Here is a 23,879-nt window from a genome sequence, read left to right as displayed (position 1 = left end):
TTGCTTTTGTCTCAAAAAGCTGCAGGTCAGAATCTCTCTATTTAGAGTCCAAGGAGGAGGCATTTTTTGAGCCACTGACTATTCAATCACTGACAACCATCGATACCTTCAGTGCTTAACTTGTCCAGGTAAAAAACAAACAAACAAAAAAAAAAAACAGAAAAGAAAAGAAAAAAAGAATACAGTGCGCTTAAGGAAAAAAAAATCTAAAGAGCTAAAGGAACCACCATTAAAAACCCTTTCAGAAAAAAGCTGCCAACTACAAATAGCAGCCCTTAAATTTTGTCTATTTGAAGTTGCCTTTTCCCGTTCTATGGAAAAGAAATAGACACTTCACCAAAAACTGGGTACTTCCATAGACTCAGAGATCCCTCCTGGGAAATTTTTTGGCTATGCTTGTACCTTCCAAAGCAACTTACATGGTGGAGAGACAGAACAGTTCTAATCTAGACAATAAGTCAAAACCTTTCTTTCATATAATCAAAGATTAGTTTTGCCTTAGTATCTTTTCAATCAGAGTCATACAATACACGCATATCCTAGGCACTGGCCAGATAACTCCAATTTTACCTGATTGCTATACAGACACTGTCAAAACCCATTGGAAACTACTGAATACTTTAACAACATTGAAGGGAATTGCTAAGTAAGTTAGTCTGGAGTTTCTTTCCCTATTACTGTATCAAGTTAAGATTCACAGAACATTATAAAACTAAACGTTCATGTTCCACAGGAATTCTTCACAGGATTATGTTTTACGTTAGTCTCTGGTTTTGAATCACTGCTGACAAAAACATCTATAGGAAAAGAACTCTGGTATCTTCTGCAAAAGCTAAGATATTCTCCACCATGTCATACATCACTTACATGGAGCCACATGTAAATTCCTTTTTGATTTTATCACTAGGAAAGAGCTGCTTTTATTAGACAATAAGATATACACAATTTGTACTTTTACTTCAGTTTTCATCTCATCTGCCAGGAGGCTCAGATATAAATCACAAAACTTGACTTAGCCTAGGTCTCTGGCGTATCTTTTGTAGATCTAATACAGAATTATACTATATACGTGGTTCACCAAACTGCTTCAAAATCAGGCATAAGACAGCTTATTGCCAGTGCTGAGAATTTAAATCAAAAGGCACAATTCTGTATAGATGCCCCTGCCACATCAACAAGCCATAAAGTACTTAAATGAGAACAAATGCCACAAACTTATTAAACCTAATTTTCAAATTAGAAGGCTGAGATAAACGAGGATGGCCAAAAGTAAATAAATTAAATAATAACAAATAAATAAGTCATTTCTGATGAAGAAGATAATTTAAAAATACACAGGTTTTCCCTAAGGGAAAAGTTTTTAAAATTCAAGTTTGGTTAATTTTACTTACCGTGCCTTTTCAAAATTAATAGGGTATTTATAATTATAACAAAAAGACTTACATACCTTATGTAAACAAGTGTCCACTACCCAATTGCACACATTTTCCAGGTCATCAGATACCTCAAGCCTAGATTTAACAAATTCACAGAGCTCCTCATTACTCATAACATCCCAGATCCCATCACAAGCCAAGATGATAAATTCATCCTCTTCTGCTCTTAAAATTTCATAAACCTCGGGCTCTGGAGAAACAAGTTGTTCTGTTGGGCCCTTGCCATCAACACACTTGTAATCATAGTCCCCCAAAGCACGAGACACTGCTAATGAACCATTAACACGCTGTATCATTACGCTGCCTCCTGCATTTTGGATTCGCTCCTTCTCCCTTGGATTGCAAGGTTTGTGATCCTGGGTGGAAAAGCAGACTTGTCCATTCCTGTACAGAACAGCACGTGAATCACCACAGTTGATAAAGTAGATATGCTTGGGTGAAATCAGGACCCCCACTGCAGTTGAACCACTTCTGTCCATTCCATTTCTGAGGTCGGAAAAGTTACGCATGTATTCATCAATTTTCAAAAAGCCAGTTCTGATGCCACTCTTGACATTTTCCACTGAGGGCTCAAGAGCAGACCCTGATTTCCCAGCTGCCCTAAAGTCTTCATTGTTAGTGATGTGTTCTAATAAATGTGTTGAGCAGTAATTTGCTACTCGAGATCCAGCGTGACCATCATAAACTGCAAAAAATGACCAGTCGTCCAAGCCGTGAGGAATACCTACAACAGCTGTGTGTGCATCTTCCATTTCCACTCTCCATCCTTGCATGCTGCTCAGGCCATAACGTAAACCATTCCCAGCACCATGAGCGTTATGTTTCTCAGTTTTGGGTTTATCCAAAAATGCACCCATATTTAATAATGAATCTGAAAGAAAACAAAAATTGCCAAGTGTTATATGCTTCAGTCTGTGAGACAATGATCTATATTCTATTCTATTCTTCACTATTCTATCTATTCTCTACTAACTCCTATCTCGTATATTTTTCAGTGTTATCTGAATTTACTGGAACAACAAAAAAGAAACCAAGAAAATTTCCCCACATATCCTTATTTTAGAACGGCAGTTTCTCAATCGTAGCACATTAGAATCATCAGACCAATTAAATCAGAACCTCTAGGGGTAGGACCCAGATATCAGTAATTTTTTGAAGCCTCTCCGGTGATTTATATGTGCAGTACATTGAGAATCACTGTTCCAGGAGAAAGGAAAACAAAGAAACAAAACCTGGCTAAGTTTTCTTAAACATGCAACTAAGATCACCCTGGAGTTCATATAGAAGTTCAGACTGGTATGGCATTTTTTCCCAATAGATTAAGGTACTAAAGTATGCGACTGTATTTCAGAAAGACTTCCAAAGGCATGTATTATGTTTTCCCCCAGTGATCTTGACAACCTCAAAATTCAATTGAAACATAAAATCTCCATTCTACAAACATCTGATTTTATCAAAGCTTTACTGTGTATCAAATGAAAACCTTTACCTGGGATTCTGGCAAAAACAATAAAACAACACAACTTTAATGATGTGCTACAGAACATACTTACTGTTGTCGAGTTTTGTAAGCATGGAGTAGCATTAGGACAACTTTTACTAAGTGCTGACTGACAAAAGACTTAAAATTCATAGACAGTACTACTAGGTAGTGCTAAGGTAAGTACTACTGTGCATCGCCCTCCCTCCTGACTTTACTATTATTTTAGAATAAAGCTTTTCCAATTTCCAAGGACTTGGACTAGAGCAGTGGTTCTCCAAGTAAGCGTGGAGATGCCCTGTCAGTTTCCTACCTACAATCCTGGCCCTAACACTCGTTAGCTGTGTGACCGTAAGCTTCTTAGTCACTTCTACCTCAAATTCCTGCTCTGAATTAGTCACTTGCACCCCTACCTCCCCTCTGTCAAATGGGATAACAAGAGTACCTACACTTCACCGGGTTGCAGTGAAGAATGAGTTAATGTAGTGTGCTTAGAACAGTACTTGAAAAATAGTCAAACCATAAAATGTTTGCTGTTATTTGCTCAAAATGCAGATTCCATAGCTCATCCACACACCCAAAGATTTTTTTTCAGGACATCTTAGATAGGGACATTCAAAAGAGCATGCTAGCAACTGAAGAATCACATTTTGAAAGACACCAGTCCAGATCAACTGTCTTTTTTTTCTAAGTTTATTTATTTACGTATTTAGTTATGGGTGGGGGGGGGAGACAGGGAGAGGGAGAGGGAGGGAGGGAGGGAGGGAGAGAGAGAGAGAGAGAGAGAGAGAGAGAGAGAGAGAGAGAATCCAAAGCAGTCTCTGAGCTTGTCAGCACAGAGCCCAATTCAGGGATAGACCTCACAAGCCGTGAGATCATGATCTGAGCCGAAATCAATAGTCAATGCTTAACCGACTGAACCACCCAGGTGTCCCTAGATAACTTACAGCTATGAAAATCTTTTTCATATCTTTTTCAGCTATGCCCATTAACCTAACTTTACAATAAAATTTTATCTCTATTTCTAAAATCCCAATGAACCACCATATATAATATTTATAAATTACACAATTTTACAATTTTTCATGAGTTATAGAATACTATACTAACAAATTACAAATATAAATATTTAAAAAAGGAATTCTGAAAGATTCAAAAAACATAAAAATTATTTTCCATTCAAGTATACAAAATTATATTCTGTATTAACAGCAATGTAATACAATGTTTATTTTTTAATGCACTGGTTTAAAACTGTGACACAACAATCTGAAAGCCTACTTCTAAGTACATTTTTACTTAGATTCTTGTTTTTAAATGTTTAAGAGAAAGTGAGTGCCCATGTGAGTGGGGGGGGAGGGGCAGACAGAGCGGAGAGAGAGGGAGGGAGAGAATCCCAAGCAGGCTCTGAGCTGCCAGAGTGAGCCCTACTCAGGACTTGATCTCATGAACCATGAGATCATGACCTGAGCCGAAATCAAGAGTCAGACGCTTAGCCGACAGAACCATCCAGGTGCCCCTAGATTCTTGTTTTTAATTGCTATTTCAGCTGAGAAAGACAACTTAGATCATACCTAAATGCAAATTAACTGAATTATTGACTATCAAACCACTTTTCTTTTTTTCTTTAGATTTAACTTTTTAAAATTATTTTAAGGTTTTTATTTATTTTTAGTAATCTCTATACCCAATATGGGATTTGAACTCACAACCTCGAAATCAAGTTGCACATATTTCTGACTAAGCCAGCCAGGTGCCCCTACTTTTAAATTTTTTTTAAGTAATCTCTGTTCCTAATATGGGGCTCAAGCCCATGACTCAAGATCAAGAGCTGCAGGCTCCAGCTACTAAGCCAGCCAGTCACCCCTCAAACCACTTTTCAAGCCCATCTATCAATTATGGGGGGAAAAAAAGTGCTGTCATTTCCATCATCTTGATGTTCTTGCAATTAAGGTGCTACTGTTTTACACTTCAACAAATAGATTCAAAATTCATAAGAACTCCTCATTTTGAAGATTAAAACAATAGTTGGGAAATTTCTATTTCCAAATTTGTTTTTAGGAATAAAGAAAGGAGGGAAGGAAGAAGGTGTCTTCGATAGAAAGTTACAGGGAACATTAAGAACCAAACAGCGCCTGGAAGGCTGACTTGGAAAATCATCAAAGAAGCCCTGTCCCAAACAAAGGAGCCAAACACTGAAATTTACACCAAGAACAGCCTTGCTTCTGTGCTGCTGCTGCTCTCACTCCAATGATTCCTACCTGCTGTCTCCCTCTCAAAGTCACTTGCTCAAGATTCAAAGTCCAGGAAATGAGTATCTGACAGAGCTTAGGTCACCAGTACACCTATTGGCTTTGTCAGGAACTGCATTCTTCTGCAAACTGGTCATTTTTTAATTCCAAATTGCTATTTTAAAGTTGAGATTGTCCCTTGGGGCACCTGGGTGACTCCATCAGCTGGGCGTCCAACTCTCTGCTCAGAGCGTGATCTCACAGTTCGTGAGTTTGAGCCCCAAGTCAGGCTCTCTGCTGTTAGCGCAGAGCCCTCTTCGGATCCTCTGTCCTCCTCTCTCTCTGTCCCTCCCCCGCTCACACTCTCTCTCAAAAATAAACATTAAAGTTGGGGTTGTCCTTCAGTGATTTAGTTTTTTAAACATGAAATATCATACATATGAGTTTATATAATGTACACATACAGCTAAAGAGTAAAAAAATGAACACCTATGTACCCACTATACAATTTAAGAAATAACACATTACCAAGATCACTGAAGTTTCCTATTATCCTGAGTATTACCATTGTATCCCTTGTATTTTAACCATGTGACATGCAATTGTTTAGTTTTATATGTTTGACATTATACATTGATGTGAAATACAGTAGGTGTTGCTCTACTATTTTTATCATTTGTTTGGCCCACCACTAGATTTCTGAGATCCATCCACACTGATGCAGAGCTATTATCCATTCTACTATCGATGAATATTTGAGTTACTTCTCATTTTTTAGAACTATAAAACAATACTGTTGTGAATAATCTTTTTTTAAATTTTTTTAAGTTTATTTATTTACTTTGAGAGAGACAGAGACAGCATGATTGGGGGGAAGGGCAGAGAGAGAGAGGGAAAGAGAGAATCCCAAGCAGGCTCTGTGCTGCCAGCACAGAGACTGATGCAGGGCTTGAACTCATGAAACTGCAAGCTCATTAAGAGCAGGCTGCTTACCCGACTGAGCCACCCAGGCATCTCTGCTGTGAACGATCTTGATGCCAATGTAGGAGTTTTCCTAGAACATATACCACAATTCCCAAGTACTAAAAGTATGCAAATTTGGCATTTACTATACATGACCTTTTTTTCCAACAAAAATCACAAAACAAACCATTATATTTCCAAACTAAATTTATCCCCCAAATGCTTATTTATTTGGTAACACTACCTTCTTTAAAATAGATACCTTCTTGGGGCACCTGGGTGGCTCCGTCGGTTGAGCGACCGACTTTGGCTCAGGTCATGATCTCACAGTTTGTGAGTTCGAGCCCCACGTCGGGCTCTGTGCTGACAGCTCAGAGCCTGGAGCCTGCTTCAGATTCTGTGTCTCTCCCTCTCTCTGCCCCTCCCCTGCTCATGCTCTGTGTCTCTCAATGATAAATAAACGTTAAAAAAATTTAAAAAAACTAAAATAAAATAAATATCTTCTTGGTAAGTAACCTTTATCTTGAATGGGAACATTAAAGTATGTGTTTCTTTTATCTAAAAATATCTGCATACGTCCGACTTCGGCTCAGGTCATGATCTCTTGGTCCGTGAGTTTGAGCCCTGCATCGGGCTCTGTGCTGACAGCTCAGAGCCTGGAGCCTGTTTCAGATTCTGTGTCTCCCTCTCTCTGACCATCCCCTGTTCATGCTGTCTATTCCTGTCTCAAAAATAAATAAAACATTAAAAAAAATTTTTTTTTAAATATCTGCATACTGCTGAGGAATTAGCAACTCCTATTTTAAGTTCTACTGTTCTTCAGAAGCAAAGAACTTTGCTATGAGATAATCGGCAAACTTCTATGAAATAAAATGTCTGTCGTGGTTACTTCTCATTTATAAGCACTGTCAATAACTTACTATCGTTTAAAGTTAAAGGTCTTGTTTCTATCAAATTAACTACACTGATGACACACTAACCACTCCTTATAAACTCCTGGTTCAATTTCTTTGCTGTGGAAATTTACCTAGGAATGATGCAGTGAACGATTTTTACCTTATGTGACTACAATTTTTCTTCCATAAAAGGTGGTCTTTATTAAAGAAAACATTTACTGTTGAAAATACACATTTGCCTAGCATCTCTCTGCTTTTGCTATTCATACCATTACTGAAACACAAGTCAGCAAACACTAAGGGGAAGAAGGTATGTTACGACATCTATATTTTAATCAACTGCAAAGCAAACCTTCCACAACATATAATTGTTCTGATACTGGTTTCTTCAAATCGGCACTGTATACCAGGCATGTTTCAAAGGCATTTAATGGCAAAGGAATGCATTTTAATTTTTTGCCATATGTTCCATGTTATTTCAGTCATTTTGACCAAGACAAATAAAACAAGTGTTTCTCCTGTGATATGGCTTTCTGTCGTTTACTGTTCAACAAGAAACCTCAAAGGGCCTTGTAAACGTTTATAATTTGGTGAAATTTTGTACTCTTTTTTTGGTTGTTGTTAAATTTTTTTTTATGTTTTTAAATTTTTGACAGAGAAACAGACCGTGAGCAGGGGAGGGGTAGAGAGGGTGACACAGAATCTGAAGCAGGCTCCAGGCTCTGAGCGGTCAGGCTCAAACTTGAGAACCACGAGATCATGACCTGAGCGGAAGTCGGCTGCTTAAGTGACTGAACCACCCAGGCGCCCCCAAATTTTGTACTCTTATTGCATGTTGTATGGCTTTATCAAACATCTCTGAAAAAAAAAAATCACAAAGTTTTTGTTTGTTTTTTATTTTAGAGACAGTGAGCGAGTGCACACAAGTGGGGAAGAGGGGAAAAGGGAGAGACAGAATCCCAAGTAGGCTCCACACTCAGCGCAGAGCCCAACTTGGGGCTTGATTCCACGACCCTGAGACCATGACTGGAGCCAAAATCAAGAGTCAGACGCTCACCAACTGAGCCACACAGGCGCCTTCATAAAGGTTTTTGATACTCAGAATGCCTAATTTTTAAATGTCTTGCTAATTTCTTGTGATTTCATGCTATCGTTTAGCTACATGTCAAGTAACACTGCACACACAGGCAAGGTACAGTTTCAACAATAGAGATCTACACTTCAAACAATCTTTTTTGACAATCTCAAATTTTTTGTAGTTGACATTTCACATCTGATTATAGCATGGTTTTTACCGCATAATGAGAGATCATACTGGAATTAGGAGTTCTAACAGTTTTTATGTGTATGCCTGTGTGTGCTTTATTATAATCAATCAATCTGATTTTTGGATAGGAATCTTTTATAGTCATTTACTCACTTTTTGAAGACAGCTTCATTAAAACCTGACCATATGGAAATCAACATAAATACATGTAAACTTCAATGGGATACCACGACGACAAATACAAGTGAGAAAGTGAAAATTCCTCCCTTCCTTAGGATCTCTCACCAGCCCAATTTGACATACTAACAGCATGGGAAGCCAGTGTCAATCACTGTATTAAATGCAATTTGCCTTTTTCAAGATGAAAGGTAATAAACAGAAGTTGTAAGTTTTAAAAAATTAATACTAATGGCTTGTTCTACATACCTATGTTTAGAAACCAGTGATATATACAACTCTGTGGGCCACAGAGTTTTTACAAGAATGTCTACACAGAAAGCATTACCTAAAAACAACACATTTGTCCTTTTCCACTGCCTTCTTTGAGAAAAATACATTAGTAAACCCAGAGCAGCCCAGTATGGTAATTGTACTATGAAATAAGAATCTGAGAAATAATATTTTAAAAGGGGTTCTCAGACCTGGAAAACTGGGGACTACTTGTCTTTTTTTATTTAAGTTATTTGCTTAAATCACTTTAAGTGATCACATTTTAATTTTTCTTAATTTTAATTTATTACTTTTTTAAAGGAAACTCCAAGCCCAATGTGGGGTTCTAACTCACAACCTAGATATCAAGAGTCACATACTCTACAGACTGAGTCAGCAAGGTGCTCCAAGTAATCACATTTTTAAAATTACCTAAAAGATTGCACATGTGTTTATATAATATGTAGCATTCAAGTCTGGGATAACCCTACAATTTCTCATTAATAATCAGTGCATAAAATACAGCAATAAATTATACATACTTTTAATGTATCTGTCAAAAGAATACTTTAACTTTGTTCAATTAATTTAAAATTACATAATAGTACAATAGTTACTCATTCAAATATTTTCTTCCCCCCTCCTATTTTTTTAAGTAAACTACCCCTAACGTGGGACTCAAATTCATGACCCCAAGACCAACAGTTGCATGCTCTACCAATTGAGCCAGAAAGGCGCCCCTCATTCAAGTATCTTCTCAGTACCTACTGCATGCCAGGCACTGTATTAGGTACTAGGAATAAGATGTCCCCTTCCCTAGAGGAACTTACAGTCTAGTGGAAGATAAAGACAAGCACACAGATCAAGAAGGCACACTGTGATATAGGGTACAAGGAGATAAACAGAGATATGCTAACAGGAGGTGTCAAAGACAGCCTTATATATTTAAAACTTTTCCAAAGTGGGGCACCTAGGCGGCTCAGTCAGTTGAGCGTCCAACTCTTGATTTTGGTTCAGGTCATGATCTTACAGTCACAAGGTGGAACCCAGTGACAGGCTCCTCACTGTACACGAAGCCACCTTAAGATTCTCTCTTTCCCTCTCCCCACTTCCCCTCCCCAGCTCTCACAGGCATGTGCATGTGCGCTCTATTTCTCGCTCAATAAAAATAACAATAGGGGCGCCTGGGTGGTTCAGTCGGTTAAGCCTCCAACTCCAGCTCAGGTCAGGATCTCAAGGTTCGTGGGCTGGGCCCCGGGTTGGGCTCTGTGCTGACAGCTCGGAGCGTGGAGCCTGCTTTGGATTCTGTGTCTCCCTCTCTCTCTGCCCCTCTCCTGCTCACGCTCTCTCTCTCTCTCAAAAATAAATAAATGTAAAAAATTTAAAAAAAAATTAAATTTTAAAAATTAAATTAAAATGGGGTTTAAAAAAATCCCCCCCAAAAAAGCCAAAGGTGAGACCTAAATGATGGAAGTGGGAGAAGGCATTAGCCAGCACAAACACCAAAAGAAGGGCAAGAGCACAGTTTGGTATAGCTGGTATGTATGTATGTGTACTATATGTACACTATATGTACTATATGTATGTATGTGTGAGTCTATACGTGAGCATTTCAAGGGACAAAGCAGCAGCACTGAAATCCTAAGAATAACATTATTTCCCACTGAAATGTCCATTATCTACTTAGAATCGTGGATTTGAGAACTCAAAACCATGCGAACCTCTTCTTGCCTGAGAAGGTAGCAAACCCATCTGACAATTGTGCTTTTCAGTGTGAAGAACATATCTGGGGGAAAGGTCTAGAGGTCCTAAAATTTAGGTGAGTTTCTACAGTTTACATTCTTCTATAGAATAAGCCTCCACATAAAAAAAAAATGTGATACCTTTGAGTTTGCTTACAAACCCACTCTAAAAGGGAGGAAGGGTAAGGGGGTAGACAACCTTCACATATAATAAGTCAAATTTCATTGAAAAGAGACTTTGAAGGGCTGTTCAAATACTCCCAATGAAATATTACTACAACGTTCAAACAGATCAAATACATGCAAATACACATAGTCAAAATGTACTCACACTACTCATCATCAGATAATTAAAACAGTTGCAAAACTGAATTTCAGGTTCCTTTTTTCTTTTTTTAATATCTATTTAAGTAATCTCTACACCCAACACAGAGCTCAAACTCTTGACCTCTAGATCAAGAGTCAAATGTTCTTCTAACGGAGCCAGCCAGGTGCCCCTTAGGTTCCTTTTTTTCTAAACCCTTCTTTAGTTCATTCAAAATCATCTCTACTCCTTAGATCAAATGGATCCATAGGACAGAGGCTTTTTCCTCTCTTTTCTCTTAACCATGTCTAGGGACTAGAACGTCATCCAAAGAGGGGCACACTTACTTCAAAGCTGCCCTCAGTTTATAATCAAGCCCAAATATATTTCACATTTATAAACAAAACTGACAGCACAGTAGGAAACACTTAATAATAGGTCATCAAAGAATATACCTTCAGTTTTTCAAATAACAACTTATAAAAGGGAAGGAAAAAAACACATATCGCACTAAACGTTTGCAGTAACTGACTAGAGTTACTAGAGTAACTAGAGCCTCAATTCAAAAGCAGGACTATTTTACCTACCATAATTTGGGCACTAAATTATTTTCAAATCGTGCCTCTCCACGCCCTTAATTATCCTCCACCTATGCAAAGCTACATTCTTCCAAAAATGTCAGATGTGGGCCTCACCTCTTCCAGAAATCCTTTCTCTGAGGTGCTGTATCTACTAAACTTCATTTTTTTTTAACGTTTTTAAAATTTTTTTATTTTTTTTATTTTTGAGACAGAGAGAGACAGAGCATGAACGGGGGAGGGGCAGAGAGAGAGGGAGACACAGAATCGGAAGCAGGCTCCAGGCTCCAAGCCATCAGCCCAGAGCCCGACGCGGGGCTCGAACTCACGGACCGCGAGATCGTGACCTGAGCCGAAGTCGGACGCTCAACCGACTGAGCCACCCAGGTGCCCCTCTACTAAACTTCATTAACAGTAAATGCTACTTTCCCATCCATTTAGTGCATGCTACTCTGCATAATCAATGGCCCCTCTGTGTATACCTCCTATTTCCCCCAAATAGTATGTTTATTTCCCTGCAAAAACAAGTACTGAATAAATGCTAGATTTTTTAAAAATTAGTTTGAGAGAAGTGATTTTACAAAGCAACACTTCCATTCCCAATAAGTGATAAATGTTATGTGGCCTTTACCATAGGCCATATTCTCCCTCATAAGTGAAGTAGATTTCATGAAGGACAAAGACAAGCCTTTGTATTACACTGAAAAGATAAAGGCCTTAAACAAAAAACCCCTGAACTTGTCACTCCAGTGTCCTAGAAGAGCCTCATTGTGTCAGAGAAAAAATTTCCAAGGAGGACAGCATCCAGGTATGGGATCTAGGGTAATGAATGCCAAAATGGTGTCCACCACATTAAGTCAATCCAGGAATTATATCTTTGAATGAAACTGTGCATTCCAGAAGACAAGGCATCGATTAAATTATATTTTTGGTTATTGTATTAGATGTTTATTTTCCTTTGGATTTCCTCTATCTTTAATGTAGCTTAAAAGTTCTTACTTATCTCAATGATCTTATGTCAAATTAAGGGGGGAAAGACTCACACACATGTTCTAGAGAGGGCTTTGAACTTAAACTGAATGCTCTCTGCCTCCCTTAAGTCAGTAATAATAAAGGGCAGTAGTAATAAGGGATAGTCTCCCAAAAGTGATAGAGACATTGGCTTAAGCAAGGAGCTGGGAATGAAAATTCTGGCCACTCCTACCTGCTTGGACCAGTTCTGTTTTTAAAGAATGGTTTACTCATACATGATAGTCATTAAGTCATTTTAACTATTAACCAGTTCATTTCATAGTATCATCTATAAACTTGGCCATGGAAATTTTCTCACATGAATTATAAAAACATCTATTAGAACAGATTATTATGACCAAGGGCCATATTTCATTGAGATAATCTGGGAAAGCTTCATGCAACACAAAGTCTAGAAAACAAACTACATTTTTACAAATCTAAATCTGAAGAGACTAAACGAAATGGTCCCAAAAGAACCAAGAAATCTGTAGTGCTTAGAAGAATATCTTCTGATAATAAAAGCATACTAACTTGCATCTAAAATAACAAATACATTCAGTAAACATACCATCTTAAGACAACTAACTGTGGGAAACAAGGAACCAAATGCTAAACATTGGGTTTGATTCTTGGCTCTACCAAGTATCTGTTTTCCTAGGGATGGGGGAAGCTGTACAAAACAATATCAAGCATTTCTTCCTGTTCTGAAATTCTGTGTGGTTAGAGTCTGACTAGTAAGTAAACTACCAACTGCTGACAACAAATATAAAATTATAGGACACTGTGAGACTAAAATACAGTGAAGAGGGGATAGTACAGTACCAGTGAGCAAGTCTGTATTTCATTTGCAATATCAGATAAATACAAGTAAAGTGAAATACAGTAAGTAAATAAACTAAAGATTTTAAAAAGATTTCTCGTTTTCTGAATGAAAGTTGGAGAACTTCGGCTTATTGCCCAAGGCTCCCAAAATGATAGCAAATATATCCTCTTCTCCAACTTGAAAAAAACAAAACCTCAAGTCAAGCATGTCCTCCCCTATGATATTTTACAGACTACTCCAAACAAAAGTATTTATCGGGGCACGGGGGTGGCTCAGTCAGTTAAGCGGCTGAATTCAGCTCAGGTCATGATCTCATGGTTCCTGAGTTCAAGCCCCGCGTCCAGCTCTGTGTTGACAGCTCAGAACCTGGAGCCTGTTTCAGATTGTGTCTCCCTGTCTCTCTGTCCCTCCCCCCTCCCCCATACTCTTGTCTGTCTCCCTCTCCCTCTCTCAAGAATAAATATTTTTTAAAAGCATATTTAAAAAAGAAAGTACCACCTTTCTGAATTGCTACAAGTAGTGTCACGCACAAGGCAATTAACTGTATACTGCTTTATGGCAATCCTTGTATTAAACACTAACATTTATATCATTCCAAATGTATCTATGTCAAATGGTACCAAGTTTCCATTTCAACTTTCTATTCAAACCAAAAGCAGGCTTCTTACTGAAACTTACTATTAAGCAGAACCAAGCTTGTTTGTTATATTTTCATTATTCACCCAATTTGGATTTTACTTTTTTTTTTTTTTTTTTTTAAGGACGCTGTCAGTAATTTGGCATGGTTATCTCTTTAAGAAGTTTAGTTTTACACTTTATGTAAAGAAAGCCAATGCTTCTCCACATTGCTGGCACTGTCCGCCTTGAAGAATGACTGCTGACTAAATAAACAGAAGGGAATAACATTTTGGTAAAACACATCTCTGAATTCCTCTCAACAATAAGGGACTTTTTTTTTTTTAATTTTTTTAACGTTTATTTATTTTTGAGACAGGGAGAGACAGCATGAACGGGGGAGGGTCAGAGAGAGAGGGAGACACAGAATCTGAAACGGGCTCCAGGCTCTGAGCTGTCAGCACAGAGCCCGACACGGGGCTCAAACTCACGGACCGTGAGATCATGACCTGAGCCGAAGTCGGATGCTTAACCGACTGAGCCACCCAGGCGCCCCTATAAGGGACTTTTAAATCCGTGAAGATAAAGTTAGCGAGAGTGAAGTCAACAGCAAACACGCTGTGAAGCCGGGGAAGCAGCAGAACCAAGACTCTGACTTAGTGGAATGCTAAGTTAAATGCTAGGCTAACTGTGAGCAAACAAGGACACTAGTTTAAACTGCAGCGTGGAGGTATTGCAGGCAGTGGGGGTGAAACCGGGACTAACAAGAGGACTGATGGAAAGTCTACTGCAGCAGCAGGTACACTTCCCAGAATTCTCCTCTGTGGGTCTGCACAGCCGAATGAAGGAGTAGCATCCCCTCGCCCCAGAAAGAGATGGAAGTTTATTTCTGAAGAAGGTAAAACAGAACTTTTGAAGAGAAGAACACCAGGCTGAGATTAGGGCTGGAAACTAGCCTTAAAATGTAAAATTAAGTAGAAGTTTACATATTGTTTGATACACTAGCCTTTTTCAGACACTGAGTTCCCCAAATGCTGGCAATCAAATGTATACCCTCTAATAAAAGAGGCTTATTTATACTCTTTAGAATCTCACTAGCTCTACAGGAAAAGATCTAAGGTACTGACATTGGAAGTTACTCAAAAAGCTAGATCAAATTCACCCCACAGCAATCCCACAGCCAACCAATCCCATGGACAGGCACAAAGCTTCCAACCGTCTATTCAACGTCCATTTTAGAATATAAGCAGACAGTCCATGGCCAAACATCAGTGAATTTTCCTAATGGAAGAGGGGCCAACACAAGCAGAAAAGGGCAGCTTGGAAAAGAAAAGCCTAGAAAGGGATTAGGTTGGGCAAAGAAAAGTTAATCACAGGAGGAGGAGGAAGGAAGCACGCAACCAAACTCCTTTCAGAAAGGTAAGAGATTTTGATTCCATGGAATAACCGGATGTTATTAAAAGGAAAAATAGAACAGAGGACTAAAAGAGCTCCTGTAAAGTGAAAACATAATCACAGAAGAGAAAACTGGGAAAATGAAAGTTGAGAGAAATTCCCAGAAATTAGAGCACAAGACAGATGGTACAACAGGAGAGGATCGGCCTAGGAGTTTCAAGAGCCAAAAAATGGAGTAAGAGAACACAGGAAATTGAAATGCAGGCACACCTTGGAGATACTGCAGGTTTGGTTGCAGATGACAGCAACAAAGCAAGTATCGCAATAAAGCTAGAAAGTGAAATTTTTTTGGTATCCAGAGCACATAAAAATTACGTTTATACTGTACTGTAGTCTATTAAGTGTGCAATAGCAGTATGTGTAAAAAAAAAATGTATACACCTAAATTAAAAAATACTTTAGGGGCACCTGGGTGGCTCAGTCGGTTAAAGCGTTCAACTCTCGGTTTCGGCTCAGGTCATATCTCACAGACTGTGAGGAGCCTGTTTGGGATTCTCTCTCTCCCTCTCTCTCTCTCTCTGCCCCTCACCTCCTCTCTTCCTCCTTCCCTCCCCCCTCCCCTCAAAATGAATAAACATTAAAAAAAAAAAAAAAACTTTATTACTGGGGCGCCTGGGTGGCTCAGTTGGTTGAGCATCCAACTTTGCCTCAGGTCACAAATCTCACCGAGCCACACACTGGACTCACTGCTGTCAGCACAGAACCCACTTTGGATCCTCTGTCCCCCTCTCTCTGCCCCTGCCCCACTTGCACGCATGCGCATGCTCTCTCTCAAATAAACATTTAAAAAACTACTTCATTGCTAAAAACTGCTAACCATTATCTGAGCTCTCAGTGAGTCACAATCACTGATCACAGATCACCATAATAATTATTATAATAATAATAATGGAAAAGCTTGAAATATTGCAAGAATTACCAATATGTGACAGACACAAAGTGAGCAAATGCTGCCCCCAAAATGGTGCTGAGATTTGCAGGGTTGCCACAAACCTTCAATATGTAAAAATCGCAGTATCTGTGAAGCTTGATAAAATGAGGTATGCCTGCAGTTGCTAAAATATAAGAAAACTTCCACACTGAAGTTTGAATGAACTCCAGCTCATTCCATGTCCACACAAGAATTTCAAAACTGAAAAAGCCCACTCTGTGACAAGCACAATGCATGGAAACATATTTACAAAGGCACATTACCAAAACCTTCAGAACACTGGAGATAGGCAGGTATATGAGCCTACAGCTATAAGAGGTTTAATTCAAAAATTGAAGGATCAGAATGCCACTGGTCTCAACTGGAGGTTGAATTAGCAATTAGAACATCAAACACTAAACAAAATGTATTAATGCCAAGAAAACAAGAAACTGTGCAGGGAATAAAAAGCAATCCTATTTTAGAAAAAAATAAAGAAGAATGAGGGAGTATGTGTATGTGTTATGGTTAGGGTAGTGGAATTGAAAGAGCTAGATTTCATCTACAGTAATGTGACAGATAATTCCCAGAACTGGAAAAAAAATAATCAAATAGCACATTAGAGATTTAAAGATAAATTCCAAAAGAATCAACTGTAAAAGTTTAAAATGGTTGGTTCTGGAGAATCTTCTCCAAGAAGAGGAGCTCACAGAACTGTTTGGTTCTTCAAACCATGTAAATGCTTATTTTAATTAAAAAAAAAAAAACAAAACTGAAGACGCATAAAGTAGAACAATAGCACACTATGAAATAAGAAACTGCAATTCAGATCATAAACTAATTTCCCTAATAAAGAGACATAAAAATGTCTCATTAGGGCTTAGTATCCGAAATATATACACAACTTACACAACTCAATACCAAAAAAACAATCCACTTAAAAAATGGACAGAGGACCTGAACAGAGCTTTTTCCAACAGGCACATGAAAATCATCAGGGAATTGCAAATCAAAATCACAATATCACCTCACACCAGTTAAAATGGCTAGAATCAAAAAGACAAGAGGGGCACCTGGCTGGCTCAGTCTGAACAGCGTGTGACTCTTGATCTCAGGGTTGTGAGTTCAAGTCCCACATTGGGTATAGAGATTACTAAATAAATAAATAAACGCGCTATGATACTACAGGTTTCTTTAAAAACAAAAAGAAGACAAGAAACAAGTGTTGGTGAAGATGTGGAGAAAAAGAAAACCTTGTACATAGTTGGTGGGAATAGAAATTGGTGCAACCACTGTGGAAAACAGTGTGGACCTTGCTTAAAACATTAGAAATAGAAATACCATATGATCCAGTAATTTCACTACCGAATACTTACCCAAAGAAAACAAAAACACTAAGTTGAAAAGATACGTGCGGGGCGCCTGGGTGGCTCAGTCAGTTGAGCGTCCGACTTCGGCTCAGGTCATGATCTCACCAGTCGTGGGTTCGAGCCCCACATCGGGCTCTGTGCTGACTGACAGCTCAGAGCCTGGAGCCTGCTTCAGATTCTGTGTCTCCCCCTCTCTCTGCTCCTCCCCTGCTCAGGCTCTGTCTCTCTCAAAAATAAATGTCGAGGGGCGCCTGGGTGGCGCAGTCGGTTAAGCGTCCGACTTCAGCCAGGTCACGATCTCGCGGTCCGTGAGTTCGAGCTCCGCGTCAGGCTCTGGGCTGATGGCTCAGAGCCTGGAGCCTGTTTCCGATTCTGTGTCTCCCTCTCTCTCTGCCCCTCCCCCGTTCATGCTCTGTCTCTCTCTGTCCCAAAAATAAATAAACGTTGAAAAAAAATAAATGTCGAAAAGAGATGTGCACCCCTATGTTTACCGTAGCTTTATTTACAATAGTCAAGATATGGAAGCAGCCCAGTGTCTATCAATAGATGAATGGATAAAGAAGATAAAGGTGTGTATATATGTACGTACACACACACACACACACACGCGCGCGCGCACACTGGAATATTACTCAGCCTTAAAAAAGAATGAAATCTCACCATTTGCAACAACATGGATGGGCCTAGAGGCACCAAATGAAATAAATCAGAGAAAGACAAATACCACATTGTTTCACTTAAACAAAATAAAACAAAACAGAGTGTTAAATACAGAGAACAAACCAACCAGTGGTTGCCAAGGGAAGGTGGGTGAGAGGATGGACAAAATCGATAAAAAGGATTAAGAGGTACAAACTTCCAACTCTAAAAATAAGTCACGGAGTAGAAAAATACAGCATAGAAAATATAGTCAGTAATACTGTAATAATGTTGTATGGTCACAGATGGTGACTACACTTATTATGGTGAGGGAGGAGTAATAGAACTGTCAAATCCATCAACTGTCAAAGTCAGATGTTATGCACCTGAAACTAGTAATATTGTGTGTCAATTTAATTTTTGAAAATCCCATAAATCAGTAAGAAAATAATCAAAAACACTGATAGAAAAATGGACCAAAAGAACCCCACAAATGGATCTTAAACTATGCCCAACCTCACATTCATGAGAGAATGAAAATTAAAACTACACTGAGATATCATTTTTCATGTATGAGATTGGCAAACACCGAAGGTTTGGTAATCATTCGCTTGACAAGATTATGCAGAAACATATTCACATTGCTAGTACCAACAGACTGGTACTATCTCAGTGGAGGGCAATTTAATAAAATTGATCAAAAATTACACTTGCACCTACTCTGACCAAATTCTAAAAATTTACCTACAGGTTTATGTACAAAATGACTATTCACTGCAGCACTGTAAGCAAAAGTAAAATACATGAAACAATCTTAGTATCATTCATTTGGGAATTATTTTATTTAATAAGATGAATCATGATACACATTCCATGCAAAATATGCTGAAATATACCCTACGATTCTTTTAAAAGGAATATACACACATGCACATGTGTATATCCGTTTGTTTCTGCAAGCATACACAGAACACAGGAAACTGTGGGGAAGAGAAAACAAGAGGTTGGAAGGCAGGGATGAAAAGGACGCTCTCTATTATATGCTATGTTGTATCCTTTCCATTTTATTTATTTTTTTAGGTTTATTTATTTTGAAAGAGTGAGAGAGAGCACATGAGCAAGGGAGGGACAGAGAGAGACAGAGAGAGAGAATCCCAAGCAGGCCCCATTCCATCAGCTCGGAGCTCAATGCAGAGGAGCCCCACACAGAGCCCGACTTGGGGCTCAATCTCACAAACTGTGAGATATGACATGAACCAAAATCAAGAGTTGGACACTTAACTGAGTCACTCAGGCGCCCCTATGCCCTTTCCATTTTAAAATATATAAATGTAGGGGCACCTGGGTGGCTCAGTCAGTTAAGCGTCCGACTTCAGCTCAGGTCATGATCTCGCTGTTAGCGAGTTCGAGTCCCGTGTTGGGCTCTGTGCTGACAGTTCAGAGCCTGGGGCCTGCTTTGGATTCTGTGTCTCCCTCTCTCTACTCTTTCCCCACTCAAGGTCTCTCTCCTTCGAAAATAAATAAACATTAAAAAAAAATTTTTTAAACATATAAGTGTAATAAAATTAAATTTCTTGAATTTAATGCCATTAAATGAACATTATTTCAACTAGGAAAATTCCTTTAGAGTGAATCTTCTTTTAGCAATCAAAGCTCTAATCCATAAAAATCTAAACCATTTATAGGGGCACGTGGGTGGCTCAGTCAGATAAATGCCCGACTTCAGCTCAGGCCATGATCTTGTAGTTTGTAAGTTTGAGCCCTGTGTCAGGCTCTGTGCTGACAGCTCATAAGCCTGGAGCCTGCTTCAGGTTTTGTGTCTCCCTTTCTGTCTGCCCCTCTCCCACTCACTCACACTGTCTCTCTCACACACACAAAATAAACATGAAAATAAAGTTTAAAACCATTATAAATATTGATATATTGGTACCCAAAGGTTTTTTCTCTGCAAATCAAAGGAATGATCATCCACACTGACAGAATGAACTCATTGGTGAGTCCTACTATTAAAAAGAATAAATAAGAAGCATGAATACTACACTCAATGCATGACTAAAACTGAGGTGTAATGGTGTAGATTAAGACAGCATCAAGCTGCTAAAGGATATCATAAATTCTTAAAGAAATGCATATACCAAACAGAGGGAAAAATTGTTTTCTCGAAAGAATTTAGAACAAGGGCAAATATTTGGTGCTGCTATGCTGTATATACAAGTATCAAATTCTACCTAAATGAATTGCACTTCTGTATGAGATCAAATGAAAACAAAATTCTCATGGTGCATTTTGTAATTTTATAGAAATAAGATTAACATATATTTCACCAGACACGAATATAAAAGCTATCCTATGAGACATGTTAGCAGAAATCCAGTATTTCTGATAACCCTTTCAAGACATTTCTTCGGTCTAGGACTGCAGTATAATATTCTGAAAGCATTTGAAACAAACCCATCAATGCAGATTTCAGCTAGCAACATACAGCTACTGGAAAACACAAAACAATTTTTCTACATTTTCACAACTGTAGAAAACAAAACATTTACAGATACAAAACAAAAACAGAGGAAAAACAAAAATTACAAAGATGCAATTAAAGACTAGAATTGCATCTTACACAGGGGTTAGTGTATAAACTCAGCAGATGGCTGACATTATGTAGAATCAAAATTACCCTTGCAAACCTGTTAAAATAATAAACACTAACCTTTATATAGGCTTTTTAATACGACCAGGCACTAAATCTACATTAATTTCATCTATATCATTCAATTCATTTAATCTCTTCAACAACCTTATGAGGCAGACATTATGGTCCTCATTTTATAGAAGGGCACTGAGTCACAGAATGGCTTAGTAACTTGTCCAAGATAAGGAACCCAGGTTGTCCAAATTGTAACCCAGTCTGTCCGGACTCCAGAGTCCATGCTCTTAACCACCATGCCAACATACAACAGTCAATATTAAAAGTATACCTGGTTTGTTCTCGAGTTGAAACAAATCTGTTTCTTCACATCAACAAAAATATCTGAATGTCATAACCTTGATTCTGCTTTCTCTCTCACACAGTATTCTGAATCATTAATAAATCCCATCAATTCAGGGTGCCTGGGTGGCTCAGTCGGTTGAGTGTCTGACTTCAGCTCAGGTCATGATCTCATGCGTGATTCGTGAGTTTGAGCCCCACGACGGGTTCTGTGCTGACAGCTCAGAGCCTGGAGACTGCTTCAGATTCTGTCTCCATCTCTCTGCCCCTCCCCTGCTCTCTCTCTCTCTCTCTCTCTCTCTCTCACACACACACACACACACACACACTCTCTCTCTCTCTCTCTCTCTCTCTCAAATATAAAATAAAACATAAAAAAAAAACCTTAAAAAAATCCCATCAATTCTATCCCCCAATATAGCCCAAATCAGTCCCTATCTCTCCATCTGTAGCTGCACCAGCCTGGCTGAAGTCATCATCATCCCTTGCCTGGACTACTACAATAACCTCTTAACTAGTGGTTCCACTTTTGACTCCCTATAATTCATTCTCCAGGGTGATCTTTCTTAAATGTAATGAAATCACGTCACTCTTGCCTCCCACTGAATTAAGAAGAAAACCCAAACTTAATACAGTACTCTACTCTCTGACCCCTGTCAGTTCTTCAGCCTTACTTCCTGTAACTCTTCCATCATCACTTACTGCTCACTAGCCACAGTGCCCTTTTCTATTCCCCTCACTGCGTCACACTTGTTCCCCATCACTGGACTTTTGTTTTTACTGTTTTCTCTTCTTGGAATCACCCTGAATTCCACACCCCCAGTTGCATGGCTGACTCTTTCTTGACATTTAGATCTCAGCCCACCTGTCAACTCAGAGACGCTCCTGGACTACCCAATCTAAAGTAGTCTCCAAACACCATCACGGCTCGTTATACTGTGTTATTTTAGTCATAGCTTGCCGAAATTGCTTTTCGTTAAGTTCTTTATTTTTTACCCCAAAAAGAATGTAAGCTCCACAAGTAGACAAACTCTGTCTGTCTTGTTCACTGCCAAAATGACTAAAGCTACGCATGGCACATAGTAAGCACCCCATAAGATATTTGTGGAATGAATGAATGAATGGCCAAGTAAGCACCAAATGGAGTAGCTGACTTGCTATAAGTAATATGCATTGCACGATGCTCACGTTATAGGTTTACTGTAGCTGAAAATGGCTGAGCCATGGTTACCAAGTCAAGCTCATTAAAGCCAGAAAACATAAATACAACAGTCTAGATTAATACAAGGTTCAATATTCTGACTTGCCAAACATATAAAGCGCTGCATTCGCTAAGAACCGCACTTCAAGAGGGACACTGACAAAACCTAAATATATCCTAAGCAGAAGAATGAGAATAGCTGCTCAAAAAGCATTTGAAGAACAAATGAAGAACATTTGAAGCTGGTACTGCTTAGACTAAAGAGAAGGTATTAAGTCCCAACAGGGCTGATGGTGGATACTGAATCCTTGCAGAAGAAGAAAAGGCTTATTCATTTGTTCCAGAGGACAGATCCAGAATCAACGGATGAAAGACAGGTGTCTCGTTAACATTAACACAGTTTCAAAAAGATTATGTTATTTATTAGGGATACAGAAAGAAAGGAGGCAATCAAGTTGAAAATGGAGAATTCAGTTTATGTGCACTCCCACCCACCCCCACACCAAGGATTTTTTTTAAAAAGGCACCTCTCTATTTGAAGATGTTACCTGTTTATAAATACAAGGAAACCAAGATGTATCGTCATCTTGGCGTCTACTGCAACATAAAAATGTCAGTGTCTTTTCCAAGCTGAAGTCAGAAAAGACTATAGAGAGAAGAGCAAATAAAGGAGAGAGAACTGAGAAACAAAAGTTGTGATCTCCACTTAAATGATTATCACTAAGACTACTTACCAAAAAAGTAAACAACACAAAGAAAAACAAAAATATTTGTACTCTTGTTTTACAATGTAAAATTTATACCTATAAGATATACAAAAATTAAAATGGTTGCTATTGGACTGATAATGTTATGAGGGCTCAACACAATTAAAAAATACTATCTTAATGTCCATACTGTTGAAGTAAGGTGACCGGTAAAGGAGGGCTCAATATATACTATTATTTCTACCTTCGTGTAGGTCTGAAATTTTCTGTAACCAAATTTTTACAAACTGGTTTAATGCTGTCTCCCTAGGGTCGACCAAAATTAAGACCACTTCTTCCCCAACAACCACACTTGGGATACTGGTGATTGTAATGAAATTTAAATTGCAGGACATGCAGAGGAAAACCTGCCAGAACAATTTCATTCTCCCTTTATTCCTTCATGATTACAAATGCCAGAAACTACCCACACTTCCACCAACCCTAAGCCAAAGGTAAGAACCTTCAAGGGTCTCACTAGCACGAGGGGGCAGATGGCAAAGACTTCTGGTCAGAAACCAAGCCCCTTCAGGGACAACCAGGTGACCAATCTTAGAGGGTTAATGGTCCTCTCGCCTCTTACTATTTTAATTAATTTTTGCTCCAGAGACTCATTAGAACAAGTAATCAAAATGTGGGCATCTCATTTGAGGCGCTAAGGAATAAGTGACTACATCCATGGGGCTCATCCTGTTGCTGGCACTGTTTTAAACGTTTCACAAACATTCTACCCTTTAGAAGAACAAATATCAGAAAAGCAAACAACTGTCAAAGAGACCTTCAACCCCAAACCT

The 23,879-nt window shown here is 38.7% G+C and overlaps 1 protein-coding gene across 3 annotated transcripts in view; it reads right to left on the bottom strand.

The window, feature by feature from the left end:
• Positions 1–23,879, bottom strand: part of PPM1B (protein phosphatase, Mg2+/Mn2+ dependent 1B) — an 83,363-nt gene that overhangs the window by 24,928 nt on the left and 34,556 nt on the right. For 2 of the 3 annotated variants that reach the window (XM_030310512.1, XM_030310510.1), the window contains exon 2: positions 1,448–2,307. In XM_030310512.1, the coding sequence (XP_030166372.1) occupies positions 1,448–2,293 (846 nt within the window). In that variant the 5' untranslated portion in view covers positions 2,294–2,307. The remainder of the gene's footprint in view (positions 1–1,447; positions 2,308–23,879) is intronic. The other variant, XM_030310513.1, reaches the window with a different exon arrangement.

The sequence above is a fragment of the Lynx canadensis genome, chromosome A3 (assembly GCF_007474595.2).
Source record: "Lynx canadensis isolate LIC74 chromosome A3, mLynCan4.pri.v2, whole genome shotgun sequence".
Classification (NCBI taxonomy): domain Eukaryota; kingdom Metazoa; phylum Chordata; class Mammalia; order Carnivora; family Felidae; genus Lynx; species Lynx canadensis.
This window is presented reverse-complemented; position numbering and strand designations above follow the sequence as displayed.